General features: G+C 38.3%; 1 protein-coding gene across 1 annotated transcript in view; it reads left to right on the forward strand.

Moving 5' to 3' along the window:
• EPYC (epiphycan) overlaps positions 1-16,764 on the forward strand; it is a 41,262-nt gene extending 24,498 nt beyond the window's left edge. Inside the window, exons 2-6 of the mRNA XM_006062955.4 lie at positions 3,992-4,163; positions 10,919-11,077; positions 11,987-12,189; positions 13,607-13,702; positions 16,341-16,764. Coding sequence (XP_006063017.2) covers positions 3,992-4,163; positions 10,919-11,077; positions 11,987-12,189; positions 13,607-13,702; positions 16,341-16,511 — 801 coding nt within the window. The 3' untranslated portion in view covers positions 16,512-16,764. The remainder of the gene's footprint in view (positions 1-3,991; positions 4,164-10,918; positions 11,078-11,986; positions 12,190-13,606; positions 13,703-16,340) is intronic.
• The last annotated feature ends 5,643 nt before the right edge of the window (positions 16,765-22,407 follow it).

The raw sequence follows: 22,407 nt of genomic DNA on the forward strand, positions 1-22,407 counted from the left end.
TGCATTGAGGTGCGGGGTTATCTCCATGGAATCAGGGCTGTGCTGCGTGTGGAGGCCAAGTGATGGTGGAGGACACTTGCTGGTACTATTATCCCTTCAGTGTGACATTTGCGGAGACCTCACTGTGACTTCCCAAGTGGCTCAGTGGTAAAGAATCTGCCTGACAATGCCGAAGATGCAAGAGACATGGGTTTGAGCCCTGGGTCAGGAAGATCCCCTGGAGAAGGAAATGGCAACCCACTCCAGTATTCTTGCCTGGAAAAGTTCATGGACAGAGGAGCCTGGCAGGCAACAGCTCATTGGGTCTCAAAGAGTCAGACATGACTGAGCAACTAAGTTCAGCACTCTACCCAGCCTGTGGGCTATGCACCTGTAATCTCTGATAGAAATATACCTTTCATGGATATGGAAGGTACTTCTAAACACTGTCTGCCGTGGCATCAACTATCTAAAGTTCCAAGGCCAGTAAACAAGAAAATAGAACGAGACAACTGATTAACTCAAAGATATACCCTACTGGTCAAGAAGATAAGCACAAGAAGTAATGACACGTGGGAATGACCTTGTATTGTGTCTTTAAATTTAGGGAAATATAATGATCAGATCAAAAGTCAACTCAGTAGGGAGCAAGTTTGAATAAAATAAGGAGGCGAAATGAAAAAGAGGGGAGAAAAACTCCAAAAGAATAAATATTTATATCAGAGGCTCAGTTATGTGTGCATTTGAGAAAGGGGGCAGGGGTATTTTCTGGCCATTTATGTTTCTTCCCAAATTTAGGTTTCTGCAGCATTAAGCATAAAAGTCTGTTACTCGGACAGCCAGGTGGTTACGTTTCCCTGGCCTCATTTCCCTGCATGCATTGCCTCACCGCTTCATATCACGGTATGAAAATTGTTAAAGAGGAAAAGAAGACAGAACCCTAAATTACTTCTATCCAATGGTGAGAATAAATACGTCTGAAGTGCAAAAGTCTCTCCGGGCACAATACTTTGAGATTATAGTTCTGTAACTTTGCTGAACTGAAAATGCATTCCTTTTCCTCGCTCTTAAAAGCTGCTCAACATTCACGTTTTATTAGCAAGGAAGCATGAACAAAACAGTTTTTGATAAACATAAAAGCTGTTTTGCCTCATTATATTGAATGACAACTGAGATCTGTTACAGCTTCACGTCAAATCAGTGGAAAAACAATAATCTGTAAAAAAAAAAGTGTGCACAAACATTTTTCTACAAAGCTAAAGATTCAAGGCAACGTGTCTGGAATGTGTTTCTCCCTTTAGGCTGCCTCCAGTCCATGACACATCTGTCTCAATTTCCGTTCTTCCCAGAACCTCCTTTTAGTCTCTCTGCAAATCCATTCCTTCTGAAACTGCCTCCTTCTGACCCTGCAGATGGAAACCGTATGTTTCTCTGTTTAAGGAAGTGTGCTTCTCAAGCAGAGATTTCTGGACACGTTTTATAATATTTTCATGTATGGCTTCCTAATGCACCCAAGATACTGTAATTTGCTTCAGGTTTGCCTTCATGCTTTAAATGCAGTAAAATAAGCTTTAATACCTTCGTTGATTTTTCTTAGCAAAATGTCTAAAACTAAGCATGGAGCTGTGAATTAGATATGTTTTGGACAAGCAAAATTTTTTATTATAATCAATTAGCACTTGTTGATCACCCCCTTATGCTACAGCCTTGAGGTGCAAAGATAGAAGACCTAACACAAAGTGTACTGTAAAGTAGCCTTGTGTTGGCAGAAACCCGATGGAATCAATACCATACAATGCAGGAAGGGCTGAAATGGAGAAACTATAGATGCACAGAAGGAGACACAATCCAGAAAAATAAATTGACCAAAAAATAGTTTAGTTTCCTTTAAAGGGATAATTTTAATTTGTGAAGCAATGTATTCAAGTGTATAAAAGTGACATTAAATCATAAGTCTATCATAAAATTTTAAAATAATCTGAAACATCTATCTAAAATACTCAGAAAGTATCTAGTGTAATTATTTATTTTACATATTTCATATTTCAAACATGAAAGTAATAGCTTGCATATCATGTTGACATTAAGTAAGTTAGAAAGTAATTTGTGTGTGTGTGTTTAATGAAAACAAATAAAGAAGGATTAAAAAAATCAAGGTGATAAAGGGAGACTTTGGAAATTCTAGGGTGCCATGCGGAGAAGGCAATGGCACCCCACTCCAGTACTTTTGCCTAGAAAATCCCATGGACGAGGAGCCTGGTAGGCTGCAGTCCATGGGGTTGCTAGAGTCAGACATGACTAAGCGACTTCACTTTTACTTTTCACTTTCATGCATTGGAGAAAAAAATGGCAACCCACTCCAGTGTTCTTGCCTGGAGAATCCCAGGGACGGGGAAGCCTGGTGGGCTGCCGTCTATGGGGTCGCACAGAGTCGGACACTACTGAAGTGACTTAGCAGTAGCAGGGTGCCATGAAAAAACAAGTCCTCTAAGGATGATTCCTACATAAGCCTGTGAGCGGGTGTAGTCACTCAGTTGTATTTGACTGTTTGCAACCCCATGGACTGTAGCCCACAGGATCCTCTGTCCACGGGATTTTCCAGGCATGAATACTGGAGTGGGTTGCCATGCCCTCCTCCAGGGGATCTTCCCCACCCAGGGATGGAACTCATGTCTCCTGTGTCTCCTGCTTGGCAGGTGGATTCTTTACCTCTGAGCCAGTTTCTACATGTTGACAACCAATTGTCTTGAGCAAATTTCTCACCCAAAGTTTCAAGGTCAGCAGGAAATTAGGGTAGGGAGGTAGGGATTTACAATACAAAGAAACAGGGGCTTCCCTGGTGGCTCAGTGGTAAAGAATTCGCCTGTCAATGCAGGCCCTGGTTCAATCTCTGGATCAGGAAGATCCCTTGAAGAAGGAAATGGCAACCCACTCCAGGTTTTTGCCTGGAAAATCCAATGGACAAAGGAGCTTGGTGGGCTACAGTCCATGGGGTTGCAAAAGAGTCCAACACAATGTAGCAACTAAAGAACAACAACAAAGAAACAGACTGAGATAAGGGAAGAAAGTTGAGAGTAAGGGGTTCTTCTAAGTGCCAAACAGTGTTCTTAGAATCAAAAACTCACTACATAAAACATGCAAGTAAGAGGAGAAAATCAAGAATAATCTAAAATGGAAGCCATCTTTGACTAGGTTTTCAAATTTTTTAAAAGTACCTTGTATTTTCAAAGCTCTCAAGAAGGTCAATTTTAATATCCCAACATTATTGGTAATATTTGTTATTCAAATAATAGTGAAAATATATGAGAAATGGTATTCCTTGGTCAAATCATGTAGTTTTCATATATTTACATATTTTAGTTTAGCATAAAGGATAAAGGAAAGGAAAGTGAAGTGAAGTCGTTCAGTCATGTCCGACTCTTTGCGACCCCTGGACTATAGCCTACCAGGCTCCTCCATCCAAAGAATTTTCCAAGCAAGAGTACTGGAGTGGGTTGCCATTTACTTTTCACTAAAAATGCAACCAAAGGAAGTGTAAGTCACTGTAAAGGAACAGAATATTTTAATCTAGAAAATCAAAGATTAAAAGGACTCGAAAATACACATCAGTTTCTTATTGGGAGTAGAATTGGGGCTGCAGGAGGAAGGGGAATTTTGGATTTTACTCTCAGAATCTTTCACAATAAGGCATTCTTGCAACACTATGTATTTAGAAAACAATAAACAAGGTTATTTTTAAACCCATGAAATAAACATACGCGGGTGTTTTAAAGAGCAATAAGACCATAATTAAAAAGGCACTGGAAACTATTACTAAGATTTGAGAAACAAAATTAATTAAAAAGAAAATGGGAACCGCATGTGCCTTCCCAGGCAAGCAGGCGTCACACAGTATTCAACTTCAGGACACCAGCGCCCTCTTGTGGCAAAGATGGATACATTTTTTAATTTGTGTCACGGCCACAAAGGGTGATTGAGAAGGTTGCCTGATGAAATTCTGCTTCTTTTTTAGATTGAAATAGCAACAGTGATGCCTTCCGGAAACAGAGAGCTCCTCACCCCGCCCCCACAGCCAGAGGAGGCTGAAGAGGAAGAGGAAGAGGAATCTACCCCCAGGCTAATCGATGGTTCTTCCCCACAAGAGCCTGAATTCACCGGGGTTCTGGGTCCACAGACCAATGAAGGTCAGGTCCATCAGGGCTGGATTGTACTGACGTTCACTTGTCTCTTTCTCAAAACTGCCAAGTTCCAACTCTGCAGGGACCCACATGCCCCAAGGAGAGAGCTTTGCTAGAGGCTAGGTTTGAAGCAGGAGATACACGTGTATTTTGCGTTAAAATATAAAGCAGTTTTAATAATTCAGCTTTGGCATGATGGAAATGATCAAATAACCAAAGATCTGGGGTGAAAATATTTGTCTGGCCTCATTACTCAAAAAGCTTTGTGGTGGAATGAATGCATTTCTAGACTAAAGGATACACTATTAGCAAGATCCTAATCCATGGCTGAGAGATCAAGTCCCAGCATTTCAAGGAGATAAGTGATGATGGTGAGGATGGTAGTGATGGTAGTAATAATGTTTTCCATTGATTGAGCGCACTTTCTGGGGGCCATAATGCTCAGCAGGTCACATTATCTCATGTGACTACTACAACCTCCCTGTAGAAGGTATTAGTATTCATTTTTTTACATTATTACCTAGGAAACTAACTTAGAAAGGGTTGGAACTCTCCAGAGATCGCTGAGCATGAGTTTCACACATTGAGTTTTAAGCAAAGTTGTTCTGATTCTTGAGTGTGTTCTTAGTGGAAACCAAGCTGCCTTTCCACTCAGTCCCAGGGGCAGAGAAAGGAAAAGGAAAGACAGGGTTCCATAATATTGGACTCCACTTTGTAGGACCTGAAAGTTATGTAAACCAGGGCCTTTTGGATGATAAAAGGAATTCCTGGTGCTAAATGTGAGTCTATGGTTTGTCTATATTTCATGTTAGAATTTGTCAGTGTCAACCTTGGGAGGTATTCAAGTGGCCTCACGCTAGAATACTTTTACACACATAGAGAATGTGTGTGCTCTGATGAAGGGGGTGCAGAAAAAAATGAATAGTTTTCACTGTGAAGGTTTACTTACATCAAATGTCTCTGTACTGTAGGTTCTGGATATACAAAACAGCTTTAAATGACTACTATTTTCACAGATATTTCTGTTTAGTACAGAGAGACAGACATGTAAAGCAACTTAGAGACAGTAGATGTTATAGGTAATTTAAGAAAAAGTCAGTACATAACACAATGAGAGAACAAAAGAGAGGAAAGAGCATTCAGATCCCCACTTTCAGATTTGCCGGATATTCAGTCTTGAGCAAAGCATTCAATATTTTTTTGCCTTTGTTTCCTCATCGAGAAAAATGGGGTAATCAGTAACAGATGTTACCCCATAGAGTTGTTGCAAGGATTAACTGAATGAATTTAGTGCTTGGCCCACAGTTAACATCATCAATGGTAGTGATTCTCATTATTATTGATAGAATTTTTTTTACTTACTGTCAACAAATTGTTCAGTGTACGACACATTAACTGTAGGCACGTGTTGTAAGCAGATGTCTAGAACATAATTCATTTTACACACCTGAAACCAGTTCCCCCTCCCCCCAGTCCTTGGTAATGACCAATGTACTCTCTGATTCTATGAGTTTCTCACTATTCACTAAGAAGTCATATGAAAAGTTGTCTCTTGTGAAATGCTGCCAACACGCCAGTCACTGAAGTGTTTTATATTGTGTCTTTGAAGAGACACAATAGTACTAAATACGTGCTAGTTATTATTATTTTCACTTTATAAATAGGCAAACTAAAATTCCAAATACCCCAAGAGTGGTCCAAGATCATGGAGGTGGTACGTAATGGTGCTGGAATGAAGACAGAAACCACTAAATCCTGTCTTTAATGAATACATTGTATTCTTCCCACACAGTCAACTTTTTGTGGGGTGATAGAACATACTAAAAACAGAACCAGGGAGATACACACACAAGGAGAAGGAAATGTGCATACCCGGCAGAAAGTCCTCAAAACAAGGATATTAAATATCTCTAGAACATTACTTACTTTTAAGTAATTTCAGAGCTTTCAAAAGTTGGCTGATTTGGAATTACCTGATGTGCCAAGATTAAGAGGAGTAGAATGCCCAATCTTTTGAAAAGCTCTAGTAAAATGTATGGCTCAATAATGTAAATTTTGAAACAATGTAAGAAAAATTATGACTTAAAAAATTTGTTTCTTGAAGGAGTCTAAGTAATGAAATTAAAAATTTAATATTTTACTTTGCACAAAAGTAAATTCTAAACTTCAAAACTTAAATGTAAATTGTAAATTTATTTAAGTCAAATAGTTTGGAAATATTTAAAACATTAAAAACTGAAACATTATTTGTTACTATAAATATCAATTTCTAGAACTAATACTCAGAAGCTACATTGAGTAGGCTTGAGTTATAAGTGGAAAAAAAACTAGAATTAAAAACAATTGTTGTGACTATATATAATTACTCTAAGCAATTACTGCTAAATTAGCATGGTCATATATGAAATGCTTTTCTTCTTGAAACTTTGTGATGAGTAGCAAATATTTATTTATAATAATTGGAGAAATTAGGAAGTATTAAGGAGAAGGAAATGGCAACCCACTCCAATACTCTTGCCTGGAAAATCCCATGGACAGAGGAGCCTGGTGGGCTACAGTCCATGGGGTCGTGAAGAGTTAGACACGACTGAAGTGACTTAGCAGCAGCAGCAAGTATTAAATATTTTATAGCTCTCCCTTAAATTTTTTCCCCAAAGTTCCATTCCTAAAATAGCTTTCATTCCTGAAGTTGTTATAAGTGATTTTTTTCTATTTAATGACCTTGTTTTCTTGGGAATCCTAACTTTATAATTAAAATCACTAAAATCCACCTGCAATGCAGGAGACTTGGGTTCAATCCCTGGGTCAGGAAGAAGGAAATGGCAGCCCACTCCAGTATACTTGCCTAGAAAATTCCATGGACATTGGAGCCTAGTGGGCTATAGTCCATGGAGTTGCAAAGAGTCGGACACCACTTAACAACTAAACAACAACAAGACCTTAGTAGGTGCATTACTAATTCTTGATCTCAAACCACAAATGGATCCTTCAACAAGGGCAACCAAATGTCCTGATTTGCCTGGGAGTGAGGGATCCCAAGACACGAGGCTTCCAATGCTAAAATCAGCAAACTCTCAGCCAAATGAGGATCACCAAGCAATTCCAAGAAAGTCTTTCATCACTTTTTTCTTCTGTCTCTCATGGCTATTTTACTTTCTCCATCCATCTCACGTCTCACAACCATTCTCTCCTTCTCCCTAAACTCCTCAAACTCGTCAGAGAGCTTAGCTTCCTCCTACACAAAGAAAATACAGTCTTCAGGTTGACGGCTCTTTGGTCTTTCTATCTTCAGACACATGATTTACCTACATCTATATCCATGGTATTGAAGAAGGCAATGGCAACCCACTCCAGTACTCTTGCCTGGAAAATCCCATGGACGGAGGAGCCTGGTAGGCTGCAGTCCATGGGGTCACTAGGAGTCAGACATGACTGAGCGACTTCACTTTCATGCATTGGAGAAGGAAACGGCAACCCACTCCAGTGTTCTTGCCTGGAGAATCCCAGGGACGGGGGAGCCTGGTGGGCTGCCGTCTCTGGGGTTGCACAGAGTCAGACACGACTGAAGCGACTTAGCAGCAGCAGCAGCAGCATATCCACGCCATAACATGTTTTACCTACATTTCCATCTACACCAAGCAAATTTGGAAAACTCAGCAGTGGCCACAGGACTGGAAAAGGTCAGTTTTCATTCCACTCCCAAAGATAGGCAATTCCAAAGAATGCTGAAACTACCACACAATTGCACTCATCTCACACATTAGCAAAGTAATGCTCAAAATTCTCCAAGTCAGGCTTCAACAGTAGGTGAACTGAGAACTTCCAGATGTTCCAGCTGGATTTAGAAAAGACAGAGGAACAAGAGATCAAATTGCAAACATCCAATGGATCACTGAAAAAGCAAGAGAGTTCCAGAAAAACATCTACTTCTGCTTTATTGACTATGCCAAAGGCTTTGACTATGTGGACACCACAAACTGTGGAAAATCCCTAAAGAGATGGGAATACCAGACCACCTTACCTGCCTCCTTAGAAATCTGCATGCAGGTCAAGAAGCAACAGTTAGAACTGGACATGGAACAACAGACTGATTCCAAGTAGGAGAAGGAGTACATCAAGGCTGTATACTGTCACCCTGTTTATTTAACTTATATGCAGAGTACATCATGAGAAATGCTGGGCTGGATTAAGCACAAGCTGGAATCAAGATTGCTGGGATAAATATCAATAACATCAGATATGCAGATGACACCACCCTTATGGCAGAAAGTGAAGAGGAACTAAAGAGCCTCTTGATGAAAGTGAAAGAGGTGTGTGAAAAAGCTGGCTTGAAACTCAGCATTCAAATAACTAAGATCATGTCCTGGTCCCATCACTTCATGGCAAATAGATGGGGAAACAATGGAAACAGTGACCGACTTTATTTTCTTGGACTCCAAAATCACTGCAGATGGTGACTGTAGCCATGAAGTTGAAAGACGTTTGCTTCTTGGAAGGAAAGTTATGACAAACCTAGACAGCATATTAAAAAGGACAGACATTACTTAGCTGACAAAGGTCTGTATAGTCAAAGCTATGGTTTTTCCAGTAGTCATGTAAGAATGTGAGAGCTGGACCATAAAGAAAGCTGAGCACTGAAGAACTGATGCTTTTGAACTGTGGTGCTGGAGAAGACTGTTGAGAGTCCCTTGGACTGCAAGGAGATCAAACCAGTTCATCCTAAAGGAAATCAGTCCTGAATATTCACTGGAAGGACTGATGCTGAAGTTGAAGTTCCAATACTTTGGCCACCTCATGGGAAGAACTGACTCATTGGAAAAGAGCCTGTTCCTGGGGAAGATTGAAGGCAGGAGAAGGGGACAACAGAGGATGAGATGGTTGGATGGCATCACCAACTTGATGCATAAGAGTCTGAGCATGCTCCAGGAATTGGGGATGGACAGGGAAGCTTGGCGTGCTGCAATCCATGGAGTTGCAAAGAGTCGGACATGTCTGAGCAACTGAACTGACTTACAGACATCCTCGCCTCTTCCCCTTCCTCCTGTTACAACAGAAGAACTGTCTGTGCTCCCTCATGTGGATATAAATGCTTCCCATCGTGTTCTTAGTTCCATTTCCTGCTGCCCTCTCAGGATCCTTTTCATCTTCAATCTCTCTCCCCTTGGATTTTTTTTTTTTTCAAATCTCTCCCACTTTAGTCCATTTCCTCATCATACACACTACAAATAGGTCTTATAGTTATCACTATCTCTTTCCTTTTTCTTTACAGTCAAACATCTCAGAAACATTGTATGCATGTTGTATAACTGTTTCCTCACCTCCTACATCCTCCTTCAGGGACTGTGATCTGGCTTCCAGCCTTATCACTCCACAGCTCTTACAGAAGTCTCCTTTAACCTCCACAATAACTACTTCAAGAGAGATTTTTCAGTCCTTAACTGACATCTCAGCTGATTTAGATTATTTTCTATTCCCTATTCCTTCAAACTATCTCTCCACTTGGCCTCCATAATACTGATCATCTATTATCCTTCTTTTCTTCTGACCATTGCTTCTCTATCTCCCTTAGAAGCCCTCTGTCCTCTATAAGATCAGTAAGACCAATAAGCAGAGAGTGAAGGAGGGAGCTCTGTGTACGTGTGTGTGTGTGTGTGTGTGAAAGAGAGAGAGAGAATAGATTAATAAATGGAGATATAATATAACTTGAATTTTTTAGTGGGGGGGTCTGTTGGCTTTCTATCACATTATCATAGCCAAGCAAGTACCATCTTTTATCTTGATAACTCATTGCCCCTATGCCCATCCCACTCCGCCCCCTACCCCATCAATCAGTCTTCCAGCTCACCTTCAAGCAGGGTGATATCTTAACATGCAAATCTGATCATGTAATACTCCTGCCCATCCTTAGGACAAGAGACCAAACCTGTAACACCGCCCATAGGCCTGTGTGTTTTGTGTCCTACACATTCCGAAGCTTCTGTGCTGCTGCTACAGGGACCGCCTTTCAGTCCCCCCAGAGTGAAGGGACCTGGTGCGCTCTGCGTCTTCGGCCTGCAGACTCTTTCAGTTCACCTGAACAGTCAGGTCCTGCTCTTCCTGCAGATCTCAACTCAGTCATCACCTCCTCAAAGAACCACGACTCTCAGACTGGATCAAATTCTCCTATTTTATGCTTCTATGATATTTCATGACATTGACCACAATCATCCTTTTATTTATGTGATTAACATCCATCTTACACAGCAGATCATGAAACAGAACTGTGTCTTTGTGGTTACCACTGTTCCAACAGCTACCACAGTGCAATTTACATAGAATAGATTCAATAAATTCATATTGAGTGAATTAATATTAATGATAATTGTCCTACCCTTTCCCTTGATTTTATTTCAGTGGGTTGTATAAATACTGAATGAAAGATCTAATAAAAATATTATATGTGATGTTTTAAATTTACAAAAACTGCAATCTTAATATTTACTTCTGAAAATAGAATTTTCAATAAATATAAAAGCAACAATCATGCAATATTCAGTAGATAATTTAAAATAAAATTTTAAAACATTACAAAGACTATATTAATTATAAGGGCAGCCTGGGTTGTTATATTTAACTTTAGTATTTTATTTATAGAAAACTACATAAGATATTAAATATGCCAGCATAGTCTATATGAGACTGTAATCTTGCTTAATAAACATTTGTAATCCCATTATTTGTTAGAAATTGCTTGTTGCTTACATATATTTTTTGCCTTTTAGACTTTCCAACCTGCCTTCTGTGTACTTGTATAAGTACCACCGTATACTGTGATGACCATGAACTTGATGCTATTCCTCCGCTGCCCAAGAACACAGCTTATTTCTATTCCCGTTTTAACAGAATTAAAAAGATCAACAAAAATGATTTTGCAAGCCTAAGTATGGATGCTGGCACTAATATCCTTCCCTTTTGTTTCCTAAATGTTTGCATTATAAAATGTTGGTACCAAAAATGAAACTTGAATATTAAAATATGTCTCATAAATCAATTTTTACTTATTTGTATGCTTGAAGGTTTGTTTTAATTACAGTAAGAAAGAATGATGAATCATTAAAGGTCATTATGAAACTATATGGATTTCCCAAGTGGCATTAGTGGTAAAGAAACTGCCTGCCAATGCAAGAGACATAAGAAATGTGGGTTCGATCCCTGAGTAGGGAAGGTCCCCTGGAGGAAGCCATGGCAACCCACTCCAGTATTCTTGCCTGGAGAATCCCAATGACAATCCCCAGTCTATGAGGCCACAAAGCGTCAGACACGATTGAAGTGATGTGACTTATGCACATGACACTATATAGTTGTTGATATTCTCAAACTATTTTCAAGTAAAAGATCAATTATTTTAAATATAATGAAATATAATGGGTCAATTTCTTTGCTAAGGCTACACTTTCTTTGGAGTGCATAAATATGAATAGTATTTGGAGGAAATCCAGGTGGTTCAGTGGTAAGGAATCCGTCTGCCAATGCAGGAGACATAAGGTTCAGGGGTTCAATCCCTGGTTCAGGAAGATCCCCTGGAGGAGGGAATGGCAACCCACTCCAGTATTCCTGCCTGGAGAATCCCATGAACAGAGGAGCCTAGAGGGCTATAGTCCATAGGGTCGCAGAGAGTCGGACATGACTGAGCAGCAGCAGTAGTCTATTAAATTTTTATAAAGTTGTTAGAAATAATTGTTTCATTAACTATCTCTAATTCATGTTTATATTTGTTTATATGTGGGAAATTTATATTTTTATGTGAGTGAAACATATTCAACTACTTCTCTCATGCTTTTTTTTCCCAGATGATCTAAGAAGGATTGATCTGACATCAAACTTAATATCTGAGATTGATGAAGATGCATTCAGAAAGCTGCCTCAACTCCGAGAGCTTGTCCTGCGTGACAACAAAATTAGGCAGCTCCCAGAATTGCCAACCACTTTGAGATTTATTGATATCAGCAACAATAGACTTGGAAGGAAAGGAATAAAGCAAGAAGCATTTAAAGTGAGTTTTAAGTTTGAATATGAAATACTTTAATCTTCCCATTCCCTTTGCAATCAGTGTCTAGTCTTTTTATCTCCACAAAGGGATTCAATTTGATGAGACTTTTAATGCCTAAAATAAACTTTAGAACACTAAGTGTCATGCCTTTGGGAAACACTGTGTCCTGGTACATTCTGAGGCTGCTCAAGAACTAAGAAGAGAAAGCAGAGCTGGAATAAGAAGTGGGTGGAGCACCAGTCTGTTAAGTTGCACCTAAGAATGCTATAAGCCAAATGATGCATATTTGCCAAGGCTCCACTCAAGGAGAGTACTTTGTGTGGTTGGAAGGACAGTTATTTGCACAGTGTGGAGGGTGGCTTGAGGGTAGAAGCCTTCTAAATTATCTGTAAGGGGGATGGATTCAGTTAATCTTATGAATTTTATTTTCTAAGTGAAGGAAACAAGTTTGGGGTTAGAATGGCTTTGCTTGGCATAACCGCAGAGAGTCTGAGAACAGTAACCAGTTTGGCTTTCTTATCCAGGCTTAACTCCCTTCGAGCTGCTTCTCTAAATATCTGTTGAACAAATAAATATAAGCTATTGTTTGAAGGGACATCTCACAACTCCCATGGAGGCTACAAGGGGTTGTGTGGATTCGCTAGCCCTGGGCAATGGTAGAAAGCCTGTATCTCCACCTGTGTTCCTGTGACACCACTGTGGCGGGCAAGGGAGTTAAGGCACCTCTTCAGAGCCTGGCAAAGATCAAATCTAGTCCCCTCACTCAGAGTCTATTGGCATGGGTGACAGTGAGTCACACTTTGTCCTGTGACATTTGGTTGGAGTAGACCTGGTTGTATCTAAAGGTATATTCTGTCTTGTTAGGCTGCCCTCTTGCTACTTGCGCTGGAGGCGGTAGGATTTTCTTGGGGAGAACTTCTCGTTTCCCCATTCCTGCAACGTGAAGGAAATTCTTGTTATTTCTCACCATAATCCTCAAAATTTTACTGCAGACTCTCTGTGTGGGAAATCAATGCCTTGCTTAAACTGAGAAAGTTAGAGTGGACAAAGTAGGTTCTTCCAGAGACTAAGAAAGATGTTTCATTTACATCGAGAGATATTTGCTTGCTATCAATTCTTGCAGAACTCAATTGAATAGTCCAGGAACACAGAAAACTAATTTGCCTCAACTTTAGAAAACATGGCACCCCACTCCAGTACTCTTGCCTGGGAAATCCCATGGACTGAGGAGCCTGGTAGGCTACAGTCAATGGGGTCACAGAGTCGGGCACAACTGAGCAACTTCACTCACTCACTCACTTAGAAAACGAGACCTGAACAGGCATGTGTTATTTTACAAGTAGTTTCATGGACAGGGGATGAACCGTGTGACTGTGGCCCACTAATTTCTATTAAGGCCCTACATTTGGAATGTTTACAGGATATGTATGATCTCCATCATCTCTACCTCACGGATAACAACTTGGACCACATCCCTCTACCACTCCCAGAAAATCTGCGAGCCCTTCACCTCCAGGTAGGCTTCTACTAGTAAGTTATGTCCAACACATCCATGGAAAACAGATGCAGACGGGAGGAAGCCACGATGCAAAAGCTGTGTATAATGGCATGTTAATACACTGTGATAGGTTTTTTTTTTCTTCTCTCATTTATTCTCTATCTCACTCTGAGTACAAGGTGTTTGCATATTCATGACTCTATCTATACTGATTTATTTCTGATAACTTTAGTCTTTATTTTCATTTTTTGCCAAGTCATAATGCATCTTTTTGGCACACAAATCTTCTTTTTTAGAAAATAAGAGCTTCATCTGCTGAAGAAATGTGTGAAGATTAGAAATGAAAGAGAATAAGAGAGAAAGAAAAATTTAATTTTATTTCTGGCTTTCAGAGGAAAAAAATGTCAGTTTTAGCTCTTGATTTTAGGTTCCATGAACTGAGTTAAATTCAATCCTAGGACATTCCTATCTGCTGAGAGATGATGGACTTTCATCTCTCTGGATTAAGAAAATGCAGTTTTTTCTAAACCAACATATTTGAAAGCTTGCGTTATTTTAAATTCCTTTAAGCTACATTTTATCTTTGAAGTAATGAGTGAAAACACATTTTCAAAACGTTACGATCTGATATTTTCTAAATACTGGGTTGGCCAGTAAGTTTGTTCATGTTTTTTTTTTTTTTTTCCTGTAAGATGTTATGGAAAAACCCGAACAAACTTTGGCCAACCAAATATATTCCATGGAAGTATATTACAATATGATCAATTAAAAAACACTTTTGGCTGTTGAAACAAAGAAAGATAAGTTACTTCTTATTTCAGATGTAACTTTTGGTATACAGTTGTAATCAACTTTCTGTAATAATTTCATCTGTTCTATGGAATAAATCTGTAGAGAACACAACCATTATGTGCTCAAAGACACAATATCATACTGCAATATTACAGTCTTTTAGGAGGAAAACTATAAACCATCACAAGAAGTGATTCTGCTATGTGAGAGCAAGCCTGATTCTTTTTTATTTTTGCTCTGTGGATTCTGTAATTATTTACCTCTGTGTCCTTTCTTCCATTCCTGTTTACATCTTTCCATACTTCTTTTTGGTGTCTTTGTGTGTGTATCTGTCTATGGCTCTTGGATACCTATCTCTTGAGAGTTTTTCTGACTATTTAACTTCCTTAATGTGATGTCCTTTCTAGTCCTTATCTGGTTTCTGGATGGCTCTCTATTGGTCTTCTCTTTTTCTGGGGGTGAATGTCTATGTCAATGAGAATTTCTTGCCTGGTTTAGGATTGGAAAGAGGATTTTCAAGGAAACCATAAAAGGAACTGGAAAATTTTTTTTCCAATTCTGAATTATTGACTCCACAGAGTAACCAGGTCTCTAATGTTATATTTAAACATAATGTGATTGCATATACAATCTAAGATTTTTTTTGAAGTGATTGGCTTTACATTTCCTATTCTAAGGATTAAGAAAGTATCAAGTGAACATTTAAAAATATTTCTCTTTCACAATCACCTTACCAATATCCAATATAAGGCTGTTTTTAATTTACATTGTCTTCATTTTATATTTATTTTTAATGCTCATATAAAAAACCTCTTTTTGTGATTCATTTGAAAAATATTTTCCAACATACTATGAGAATGACAGATCTGGCAAAAGCAGACTCCCTGGGCTGAAATTCTACTTGACACTATTTACTGATTGAACAAGTATCTAAACCTCCCTGCATCTCAGTTTTAGTTTATAAAGTGTGTGCTGCATTCACTGATACATAATAATGACTTAAAGATAAGGCATGATAATTATTAACTGTGTATGTATTACCTATCAAAGAAAATAGAATACTGCATAGGCACTAAATCTGTATTATTCCTCATGGACACTTTGTAAAATAGAGAGTCAATCTATCAGAAAGACATAAGGCTTATAAATACATATGTACCTAACAACAAAGCCTCAAAATTTATAAGGACTTCACTATTAGAATTGAAGGGAGAAAAAGACAATTCAACAATAATAGTTAGATTCCTCAATATTCCACTTTTAAAAATGGATAGAGCAACTAGCCATAAGATCAACTAAGAAACAGAAGACTTGGGCAACACTATATACCAACTAGCCCTAACAGTCACGTACAAAACTTTCAACCCAATAGCCATTTTGACATTTTTTTTTCTCATTCTTGAACTTTCCATGCATATTTTTCAGAATTTGAACTTGGTGTTCTCTCTGTCTGGGATATTCTTACCTCAGCTCTCTCCCATGCCCATGTCTCCTTGTCATTCCATTCTCGGCTCCACTGCTGTCTCTTAAGATAATTTTTCACAGACACTTTCCTTTCTTCTTAGGTCAGATTATTTTTGGAAATAATTTGTTTTCCTTAAATTTGTTTTTTCATCTAATTATCTTATATTCCCATTACTGACGTATAAGCTTCATAAAGGCAAGCATACGTCTATTATGTTTATTGGTTTATCCTCACTGCTTTAGAAAGTGTTGATGTATATAACAGTTGCATAATTTGCATTTCTGGATGAGAGAAGGAACGAAGGCGTAAAAGCAGGGGTGAAGCAAAATTGACTATATTATTCATCAATACTAGGAATATGTGATAACCCATCTAATAATTTATCTTAATCCTTTTTAGAATAACAACATTATGGAGATGCATGAAGATACCTTCTGCAATGTTAAAAATTTGACTTATATTCGTAAGGCACTAGAGGATATTCGACTGGATGGAAACCCTATCAATCTCAGCAAAACTCCCCAAGCCTATATGTGCTTACCTCGTTTGCCTATTGGGAGTCTCGTCTGATTTCAGATAATGGTTAGCATTATGATGCCTCCTATAACAAAATGATTCTTCCTGCTCTCTTCAAAAAGAAAACTCAGCATGATACTTTCAAAATATGCTCTGGAAGATGATATAAGTACATAAAATACAGCTAAAATTTTTAATATATGATAGCAATGTAGTAGTCTAAGAAAACACCAGATTAATCAGAAATAAACCAAAAAGTGTACAGAAATAGAAGACTAAGAGAAAATATTTCATAGATATTCTTATAAATCACATGTAATTTTCAAGTTTTAGGAATTCATATCCTATATAACGTTAAATTAATCATATAATAAAAATTAAAAATTAACAGTGTAGGTATATTGCCAAGATTTTAATGTTTTAATTAAACTTTTCCTTTTGTTTAACTAAAGCATGTTTTTATTTTCAAATTCATTAAAGATAATGAAGAAAAGAATAAAAATATTTGAAAATGATAAGGGCCTTGTGGAAAATATTCATTATAATCACAACATACATATAGCTTCAGTATTTTAACAATAATATTTTATCATCTTAAAGCCCTGCCAACTCATTTTTAGACCTTTCCTAAATTATTAGTTAATTGGTAATATTTCTGTGCCTGTGGAAAAAATAAAACGTAGAAAATGGAAAATATAAACAATAATATGAAAATGACAGTAGGGAAGAAGTTAAGGAGTACCTTCTAGAGAGAAAGTTGAACTTTCTGAAATGTGTGATAATAATACAAAAAACTGAAAGATAACAAAAGAGCATACACTGAAAGGTGAGTTTGTTTCCTGCAGCAAACCCTAAGTTCCACTCCTTGGAAATAGTCAATGGTTTCTTTCATTATTTTATCAAGTTTTCCATAAGAAGCAAAAACTTGCACATAAAATAACTGCTCCTCTTTTACAAAAATACATATGGATATATGACTGATATATATATATATATATATCTCACTATTATGTATGTGTCAGTACATGTAAACATGGATTTTTAAACACAATAGATAATCACTATTTTGCTTGTTTCACTTAAAACTACTCCTTGATCACTCTTACCACATCTACCATATTAGCACACACAGCTCTACTGATTTTGAAAAACAGATATCAGCTTACTACAAGGATGTATATTGTTACAACAGGAACCAATTCTTGAACACAAAAGATGTACTAGGCATCTACTAAGGTTTTCTGCATGTATTAATTCACAACATCCTAGGAGTTGAAGATAGTAATGACTATACCAGTCATAGATCAGAGAGCTTAAACAACTTGCCCCTGGTTAAGGGATGATCCCAAAGACCTATTCTACACTTCACCTCACTGTCCTGTCTCATATACCATGGATGTGTCTTTTCCCTGTATTGTAATACAAGAAAATGGTGTACGGACTGGACAGGGAAGTTGTTATGAGCTGAATGTTTACCCCCCAAATTTGTGTATTGAAGTTCTAAATAACCCCCTCCTCATTGTGATGATGTTCGGAAATGGGGCCTTTGGGAGTTTAATAACGATTAGATGAGTCATGAGGTAGGGGCCTCATGATGGGATTTGTGGCCTTATGAGAAAAGGAAAAAAAGGAGACTACTCTGTGTGTGTGTGTGTGTGTACCTATACTAAAGAAAAGCCATAAAGAAATCAAAGATGACACACATAGATGGAGAAATATACCATGTTCATGGATCATAAGAATCAATATAGTGAAAATGAGTATACTACCCAAAGCAATCTATAGATTCAATGCAATCCCTATCAAGCTACCAACAGTATTTTTCAGGAACTAAAACAAGTAATTTCACAATTTGTATGGAAATACGAAAAACCTCGAATAGCCAAAGCAGTCTTGAGAAAGAAGAATGGAACTGGAGGAATCAACCTGCTTGACTTCAGACTATACTACAAAGCCACAGTCATCAAGACAGTATGGTACTGGCACAAAGACAGAAATATAAATCAACGGAACAATGCCCTGCCCACACAAGCTACTGATGATCTCAGATCTCCCCACAAATGACACAGAAAACCCCTCTGTTCTCACAGTCTTCTCAACACACCACGACTACAAAATCATGAGTGGGGTGTGGGAAGTTGTAGTTAAAGGAAAGAAAGAGGGAAGAGAGATAGCGAGAGAAAGAAAGAAGGAAAAGAAAAGGAAAGAATGAAAAGACAGAAAAAGAAAGACTGGAAAGAAGGAAGAAAGAAAGAAAGAAAAGGAAATATTGGGATAAAAAGAGTATCATTATGCAAAAGCTATGGGGTCAGTTGACATTCTCATGGGCATTGTGACTGCCTACTCACAAGGCTGCTTTACAGATGTAATTCATCATCAACTCTATAAGGACAAAGTAAGAACTATAACCCTGAAAATATGCAATTTTCGCATCACCTGATGCGAAGAGCTGACTCATTGGAAAAGACACTGATGCTGGGAAAGATTGAGGGCAGGAGGAGAAGGGGATGACAGAGGATGAGATGGTTGGATGCCATCACAGACTCGATGGACATGGGTTTGGGTGGACTCCAGAAGTTGGTGATGGACAGGGAAGCCTGGCGTGCTGCGGTTTATGGGGTCGCAAAGAGTCGGACACGACTGAGCAACTGAACTGAACTGAACTGATGATGGCATTCCTTTAAAATGTATCCTATTTAAATGACCACTTTAAACACCTCACATTCTTAATTGAAAGCTCTGATCTAAAATTGATCTCTGATTAAACACAATCTTTTTTTTATAGCAAAAGTTTTTCTTTATGAATATGCTATACACATTTCTTTTTCTCTAAATATTACAGGTTCTTTTCCAAGGGGGAGGACATTGCATTTTATTGCCCCATATTATAGTGTACTTTAAAACTGTTTATAAGCAAACATCTCCATATTGAAATTCCTAAGTAATTCTCACTGAATACACATATTTCTCAGATAACAGGACTACAATATATTTTGCTAATCCTCTAAAAACCTTGAGTTGTTGTAGGGTTAGTAATATTTTCAAAAGGCAATAGCAAATAATACCTACACAGACTACTATTATAAGTGTAAAATTCATATCCCTACTTCTCTTTAAATCTGTAGCAACACCGTCTTTGTAGTTATTACAAACTTTCCCTTCATAATTTACTTAAATGAAAATTGTAAATGGAAAATATCAAGTGGTTTTCCCTGAGGCACAAGGTGCCTTACTTACTTGCAAACACCACAACTTTCCAAATTGTGGAGAGAAAGCAATGAGTAATTTTGAATCTCTTTTTTCTCACTTTGAAAAAGTCAGAAAGGCTTAATACTTTGCACTTACTCTCTGTAACCACTAGATGGCGACTACATTTTAAACTACATGAATATCTTCAGGGTGGAAAAAGGCAAATTTTTCTTTTCACTTTCATGCATTGGAGAAGGAAATGGCAACCCACTCCAGTGTTCTTGCCTGGAGAATCCCAGGGACAGGGAAGCCTGGTGGGCTGCCGCCTATGGGGTCGCACAGAGTCGGACACGACTGAAGCGACTTAGCAGCAGCAGCTGCAAAAGGAGTTACGTTTACATTATTTTATGTATATCATAGCAACACTGGGGCTTCCCTGGTGGCTCAGAGGTTAAAGCGTCTGCCTGGAATTCAGGAGACCTGGGTTCAATCCCTGGGTCAGGAAGATCCCCTGGAGAAGGAAATGGCACCCCACTCCAGTACTCTTGCCTGGAGAATCCCATAGACAGAGGAGCCCGGTAGGCTACAGTCCATGGGGTTGCAAAGAGTCGGACACGACTGAGTGACTTCAATTTTACTTTCACTTTCATAGAAACACATTGATTACAAAGATAAATCTGAAATATGCTTTGTATTTCATTTCTCTGACCAAATATATCAGGTATATTCCACTTTTCTCTGAAGAATTTTATTTACCAGTTTAACTAGCGGAGCTGAGCTTTCCAAACTCCAGTCAAAAAAAACAATGCTAAAATCTAATAAATATACCCAATTCTACCACTCCAGGAAAAAAAAAAGGATAATTAATATTGGCAACCTGGAGTAACTTGATATATGTGATAAAGTATTTTTTACAAAGTGTCTAATTTCAGTTTCTTTGGTATAAGGACTTCTACTGACTGAATCTTGAGTTACTACTGCCATCCAGTGTTAGAATTCATTCTTTTCAAGTCACCCAAATGCACAATCAAGACTGCAGTGTTTTCAACTTAATGCTCTGAATAACATAAAACATAGCAAAACTAATGCTGTTACATGGCACTCATCAGAATTTCAAAATGCAGCATTATCATGAAAATCTCCCAAGTTGTAACTAGTTACTACAAAGGACCTATTTGACTGCCTTTACTTGAAACATGTGCAGGCAGACTAAGGTGATCCCCAGCGATTTCCTGCCTGTTGGAATTCGTGCCTTTGTGTCAACCTCTCTTCTTGAGCGCTGGTAGGACCTGGGCCTTGCTTCTAGCCAAGAGGAAATGACAAAGGTCAGGGATGTCACAAAAGTCAAGCCCCATGATTATGACACACACAGATATGTGTCTCTGTGTGTTCACCGTGCTAGGAAGCACGGAGGAGAGGCTCTTGGCTAGCAGGAGAGGGTGAGTGGCCACATTGAGGAAGCCCATGACCGGGATCTGCAGACTGCCTCTAACCACTGGTGTCCTTGCCAACCTGCAGTTAGCCTCCAAATTTGAGTACTTCCTCAGCCAACATGAAAGCTAAAGTTTAGGGCCCTCAGTTAAACAGCCACAAGGAAATAAATTCTGCCAATAACATGAATGATCTTGAGAGCAGATTTTCCCAAATTGAGCTCCAGGATGAGAGCACAGCCAAATGCTTCTATCATAGCCCCAGGGAGATCCTGAGCAGAAAACACAGCTAAGTTGTTCCTGGATCCCAACATTTGGAAATGCTGAGAAAACAAATGTCTGTACATGTTGTTTTAAGTATGGATGACTAAGTTTGTGGGAATTTTTAATGTAGCAATCTAGATGGATACAATGTATAAAAATATGGTGTGTTGGATTTTAATGTTGAATCAAAGTATGTCCTTTTGCAGTATTTGAAGAATATGGGTCAATTTTAAAAGTCTTTAAAATTTATTGATTGCATTTCTGATGGTGGTGCTTAACAATCTTTGGTGCCAATTCTCTTGGGTAATTTACCAGTACATGAACAGTCGGTATTATCATGTAAATCTACTGAAAAAAATAAAAATCATAAATGGTAATTTGCTGCTTTTCTTAAAAAAAGACAATTCTGCATTAATGTTTTTAAGTAGGGAGGATAGATCTGAAAGATATATATCTCACCATGAAAAAAGTGTATAAAGTAAGTATTACTTATATAAAGTTCACATCAACTGAATAAAAAAATGCCCTTAATTATCCTTGAGGTAATCTTTTTTTAAAGAAAGAAATGGATAGGAATTCCACTAATCAACATGCTCAATTTCTAGAGATCTCAATTAAAACTCAATATCATATATCATATATGTTCTTAGAAAAATAAATCTGGAATGGCACAGTTCCAAGTTCAGCAGATCAGGGGGTGAGTCACCACCCAATGTGGGAGTCTCTGTTCAAAAATGGACACTGGAGGCTTAAAATGTCAGCATTCTGCCCTGGGACTCAAGCAGACTTGTCTCCTCAGCAAACCACAGAGCAAATGAACTTGAATGATGTCTGTGGAGTCTATAAGTCCCACATCACAGGGTGGAGAGCTGATCCAAGAATCCCTGTACTGTTCTCAATTTTCAACCAGGAAAGTATAATGACCTTTGCAAGCATCAAGGCTTCCCCACATTTTGCTTCTCTGTCATTTAATGGAAGCCTGTATGGACTCAGTTCCCACTGGGCAGTGTTCCATTTTGCACAATTCACTGAGCACAGGAAGGTAATAAAAGAATATACTCGATAGC

Source organism: Bubalus bubalis, chromosome 4, assembly GCF_019923935.1.
Source record: "Bubalus bubalis isolate 160015118507 breed Murrah chromosome 4, NDDB_SH_1, whole genome shotgun sequence".
Taxonomy (NCBI): Eukaryota; Metazoa; Chordata; class Mammalia; order Artiodactyla; family Bovidae; genus Bubalus; species Bubalus bubalis.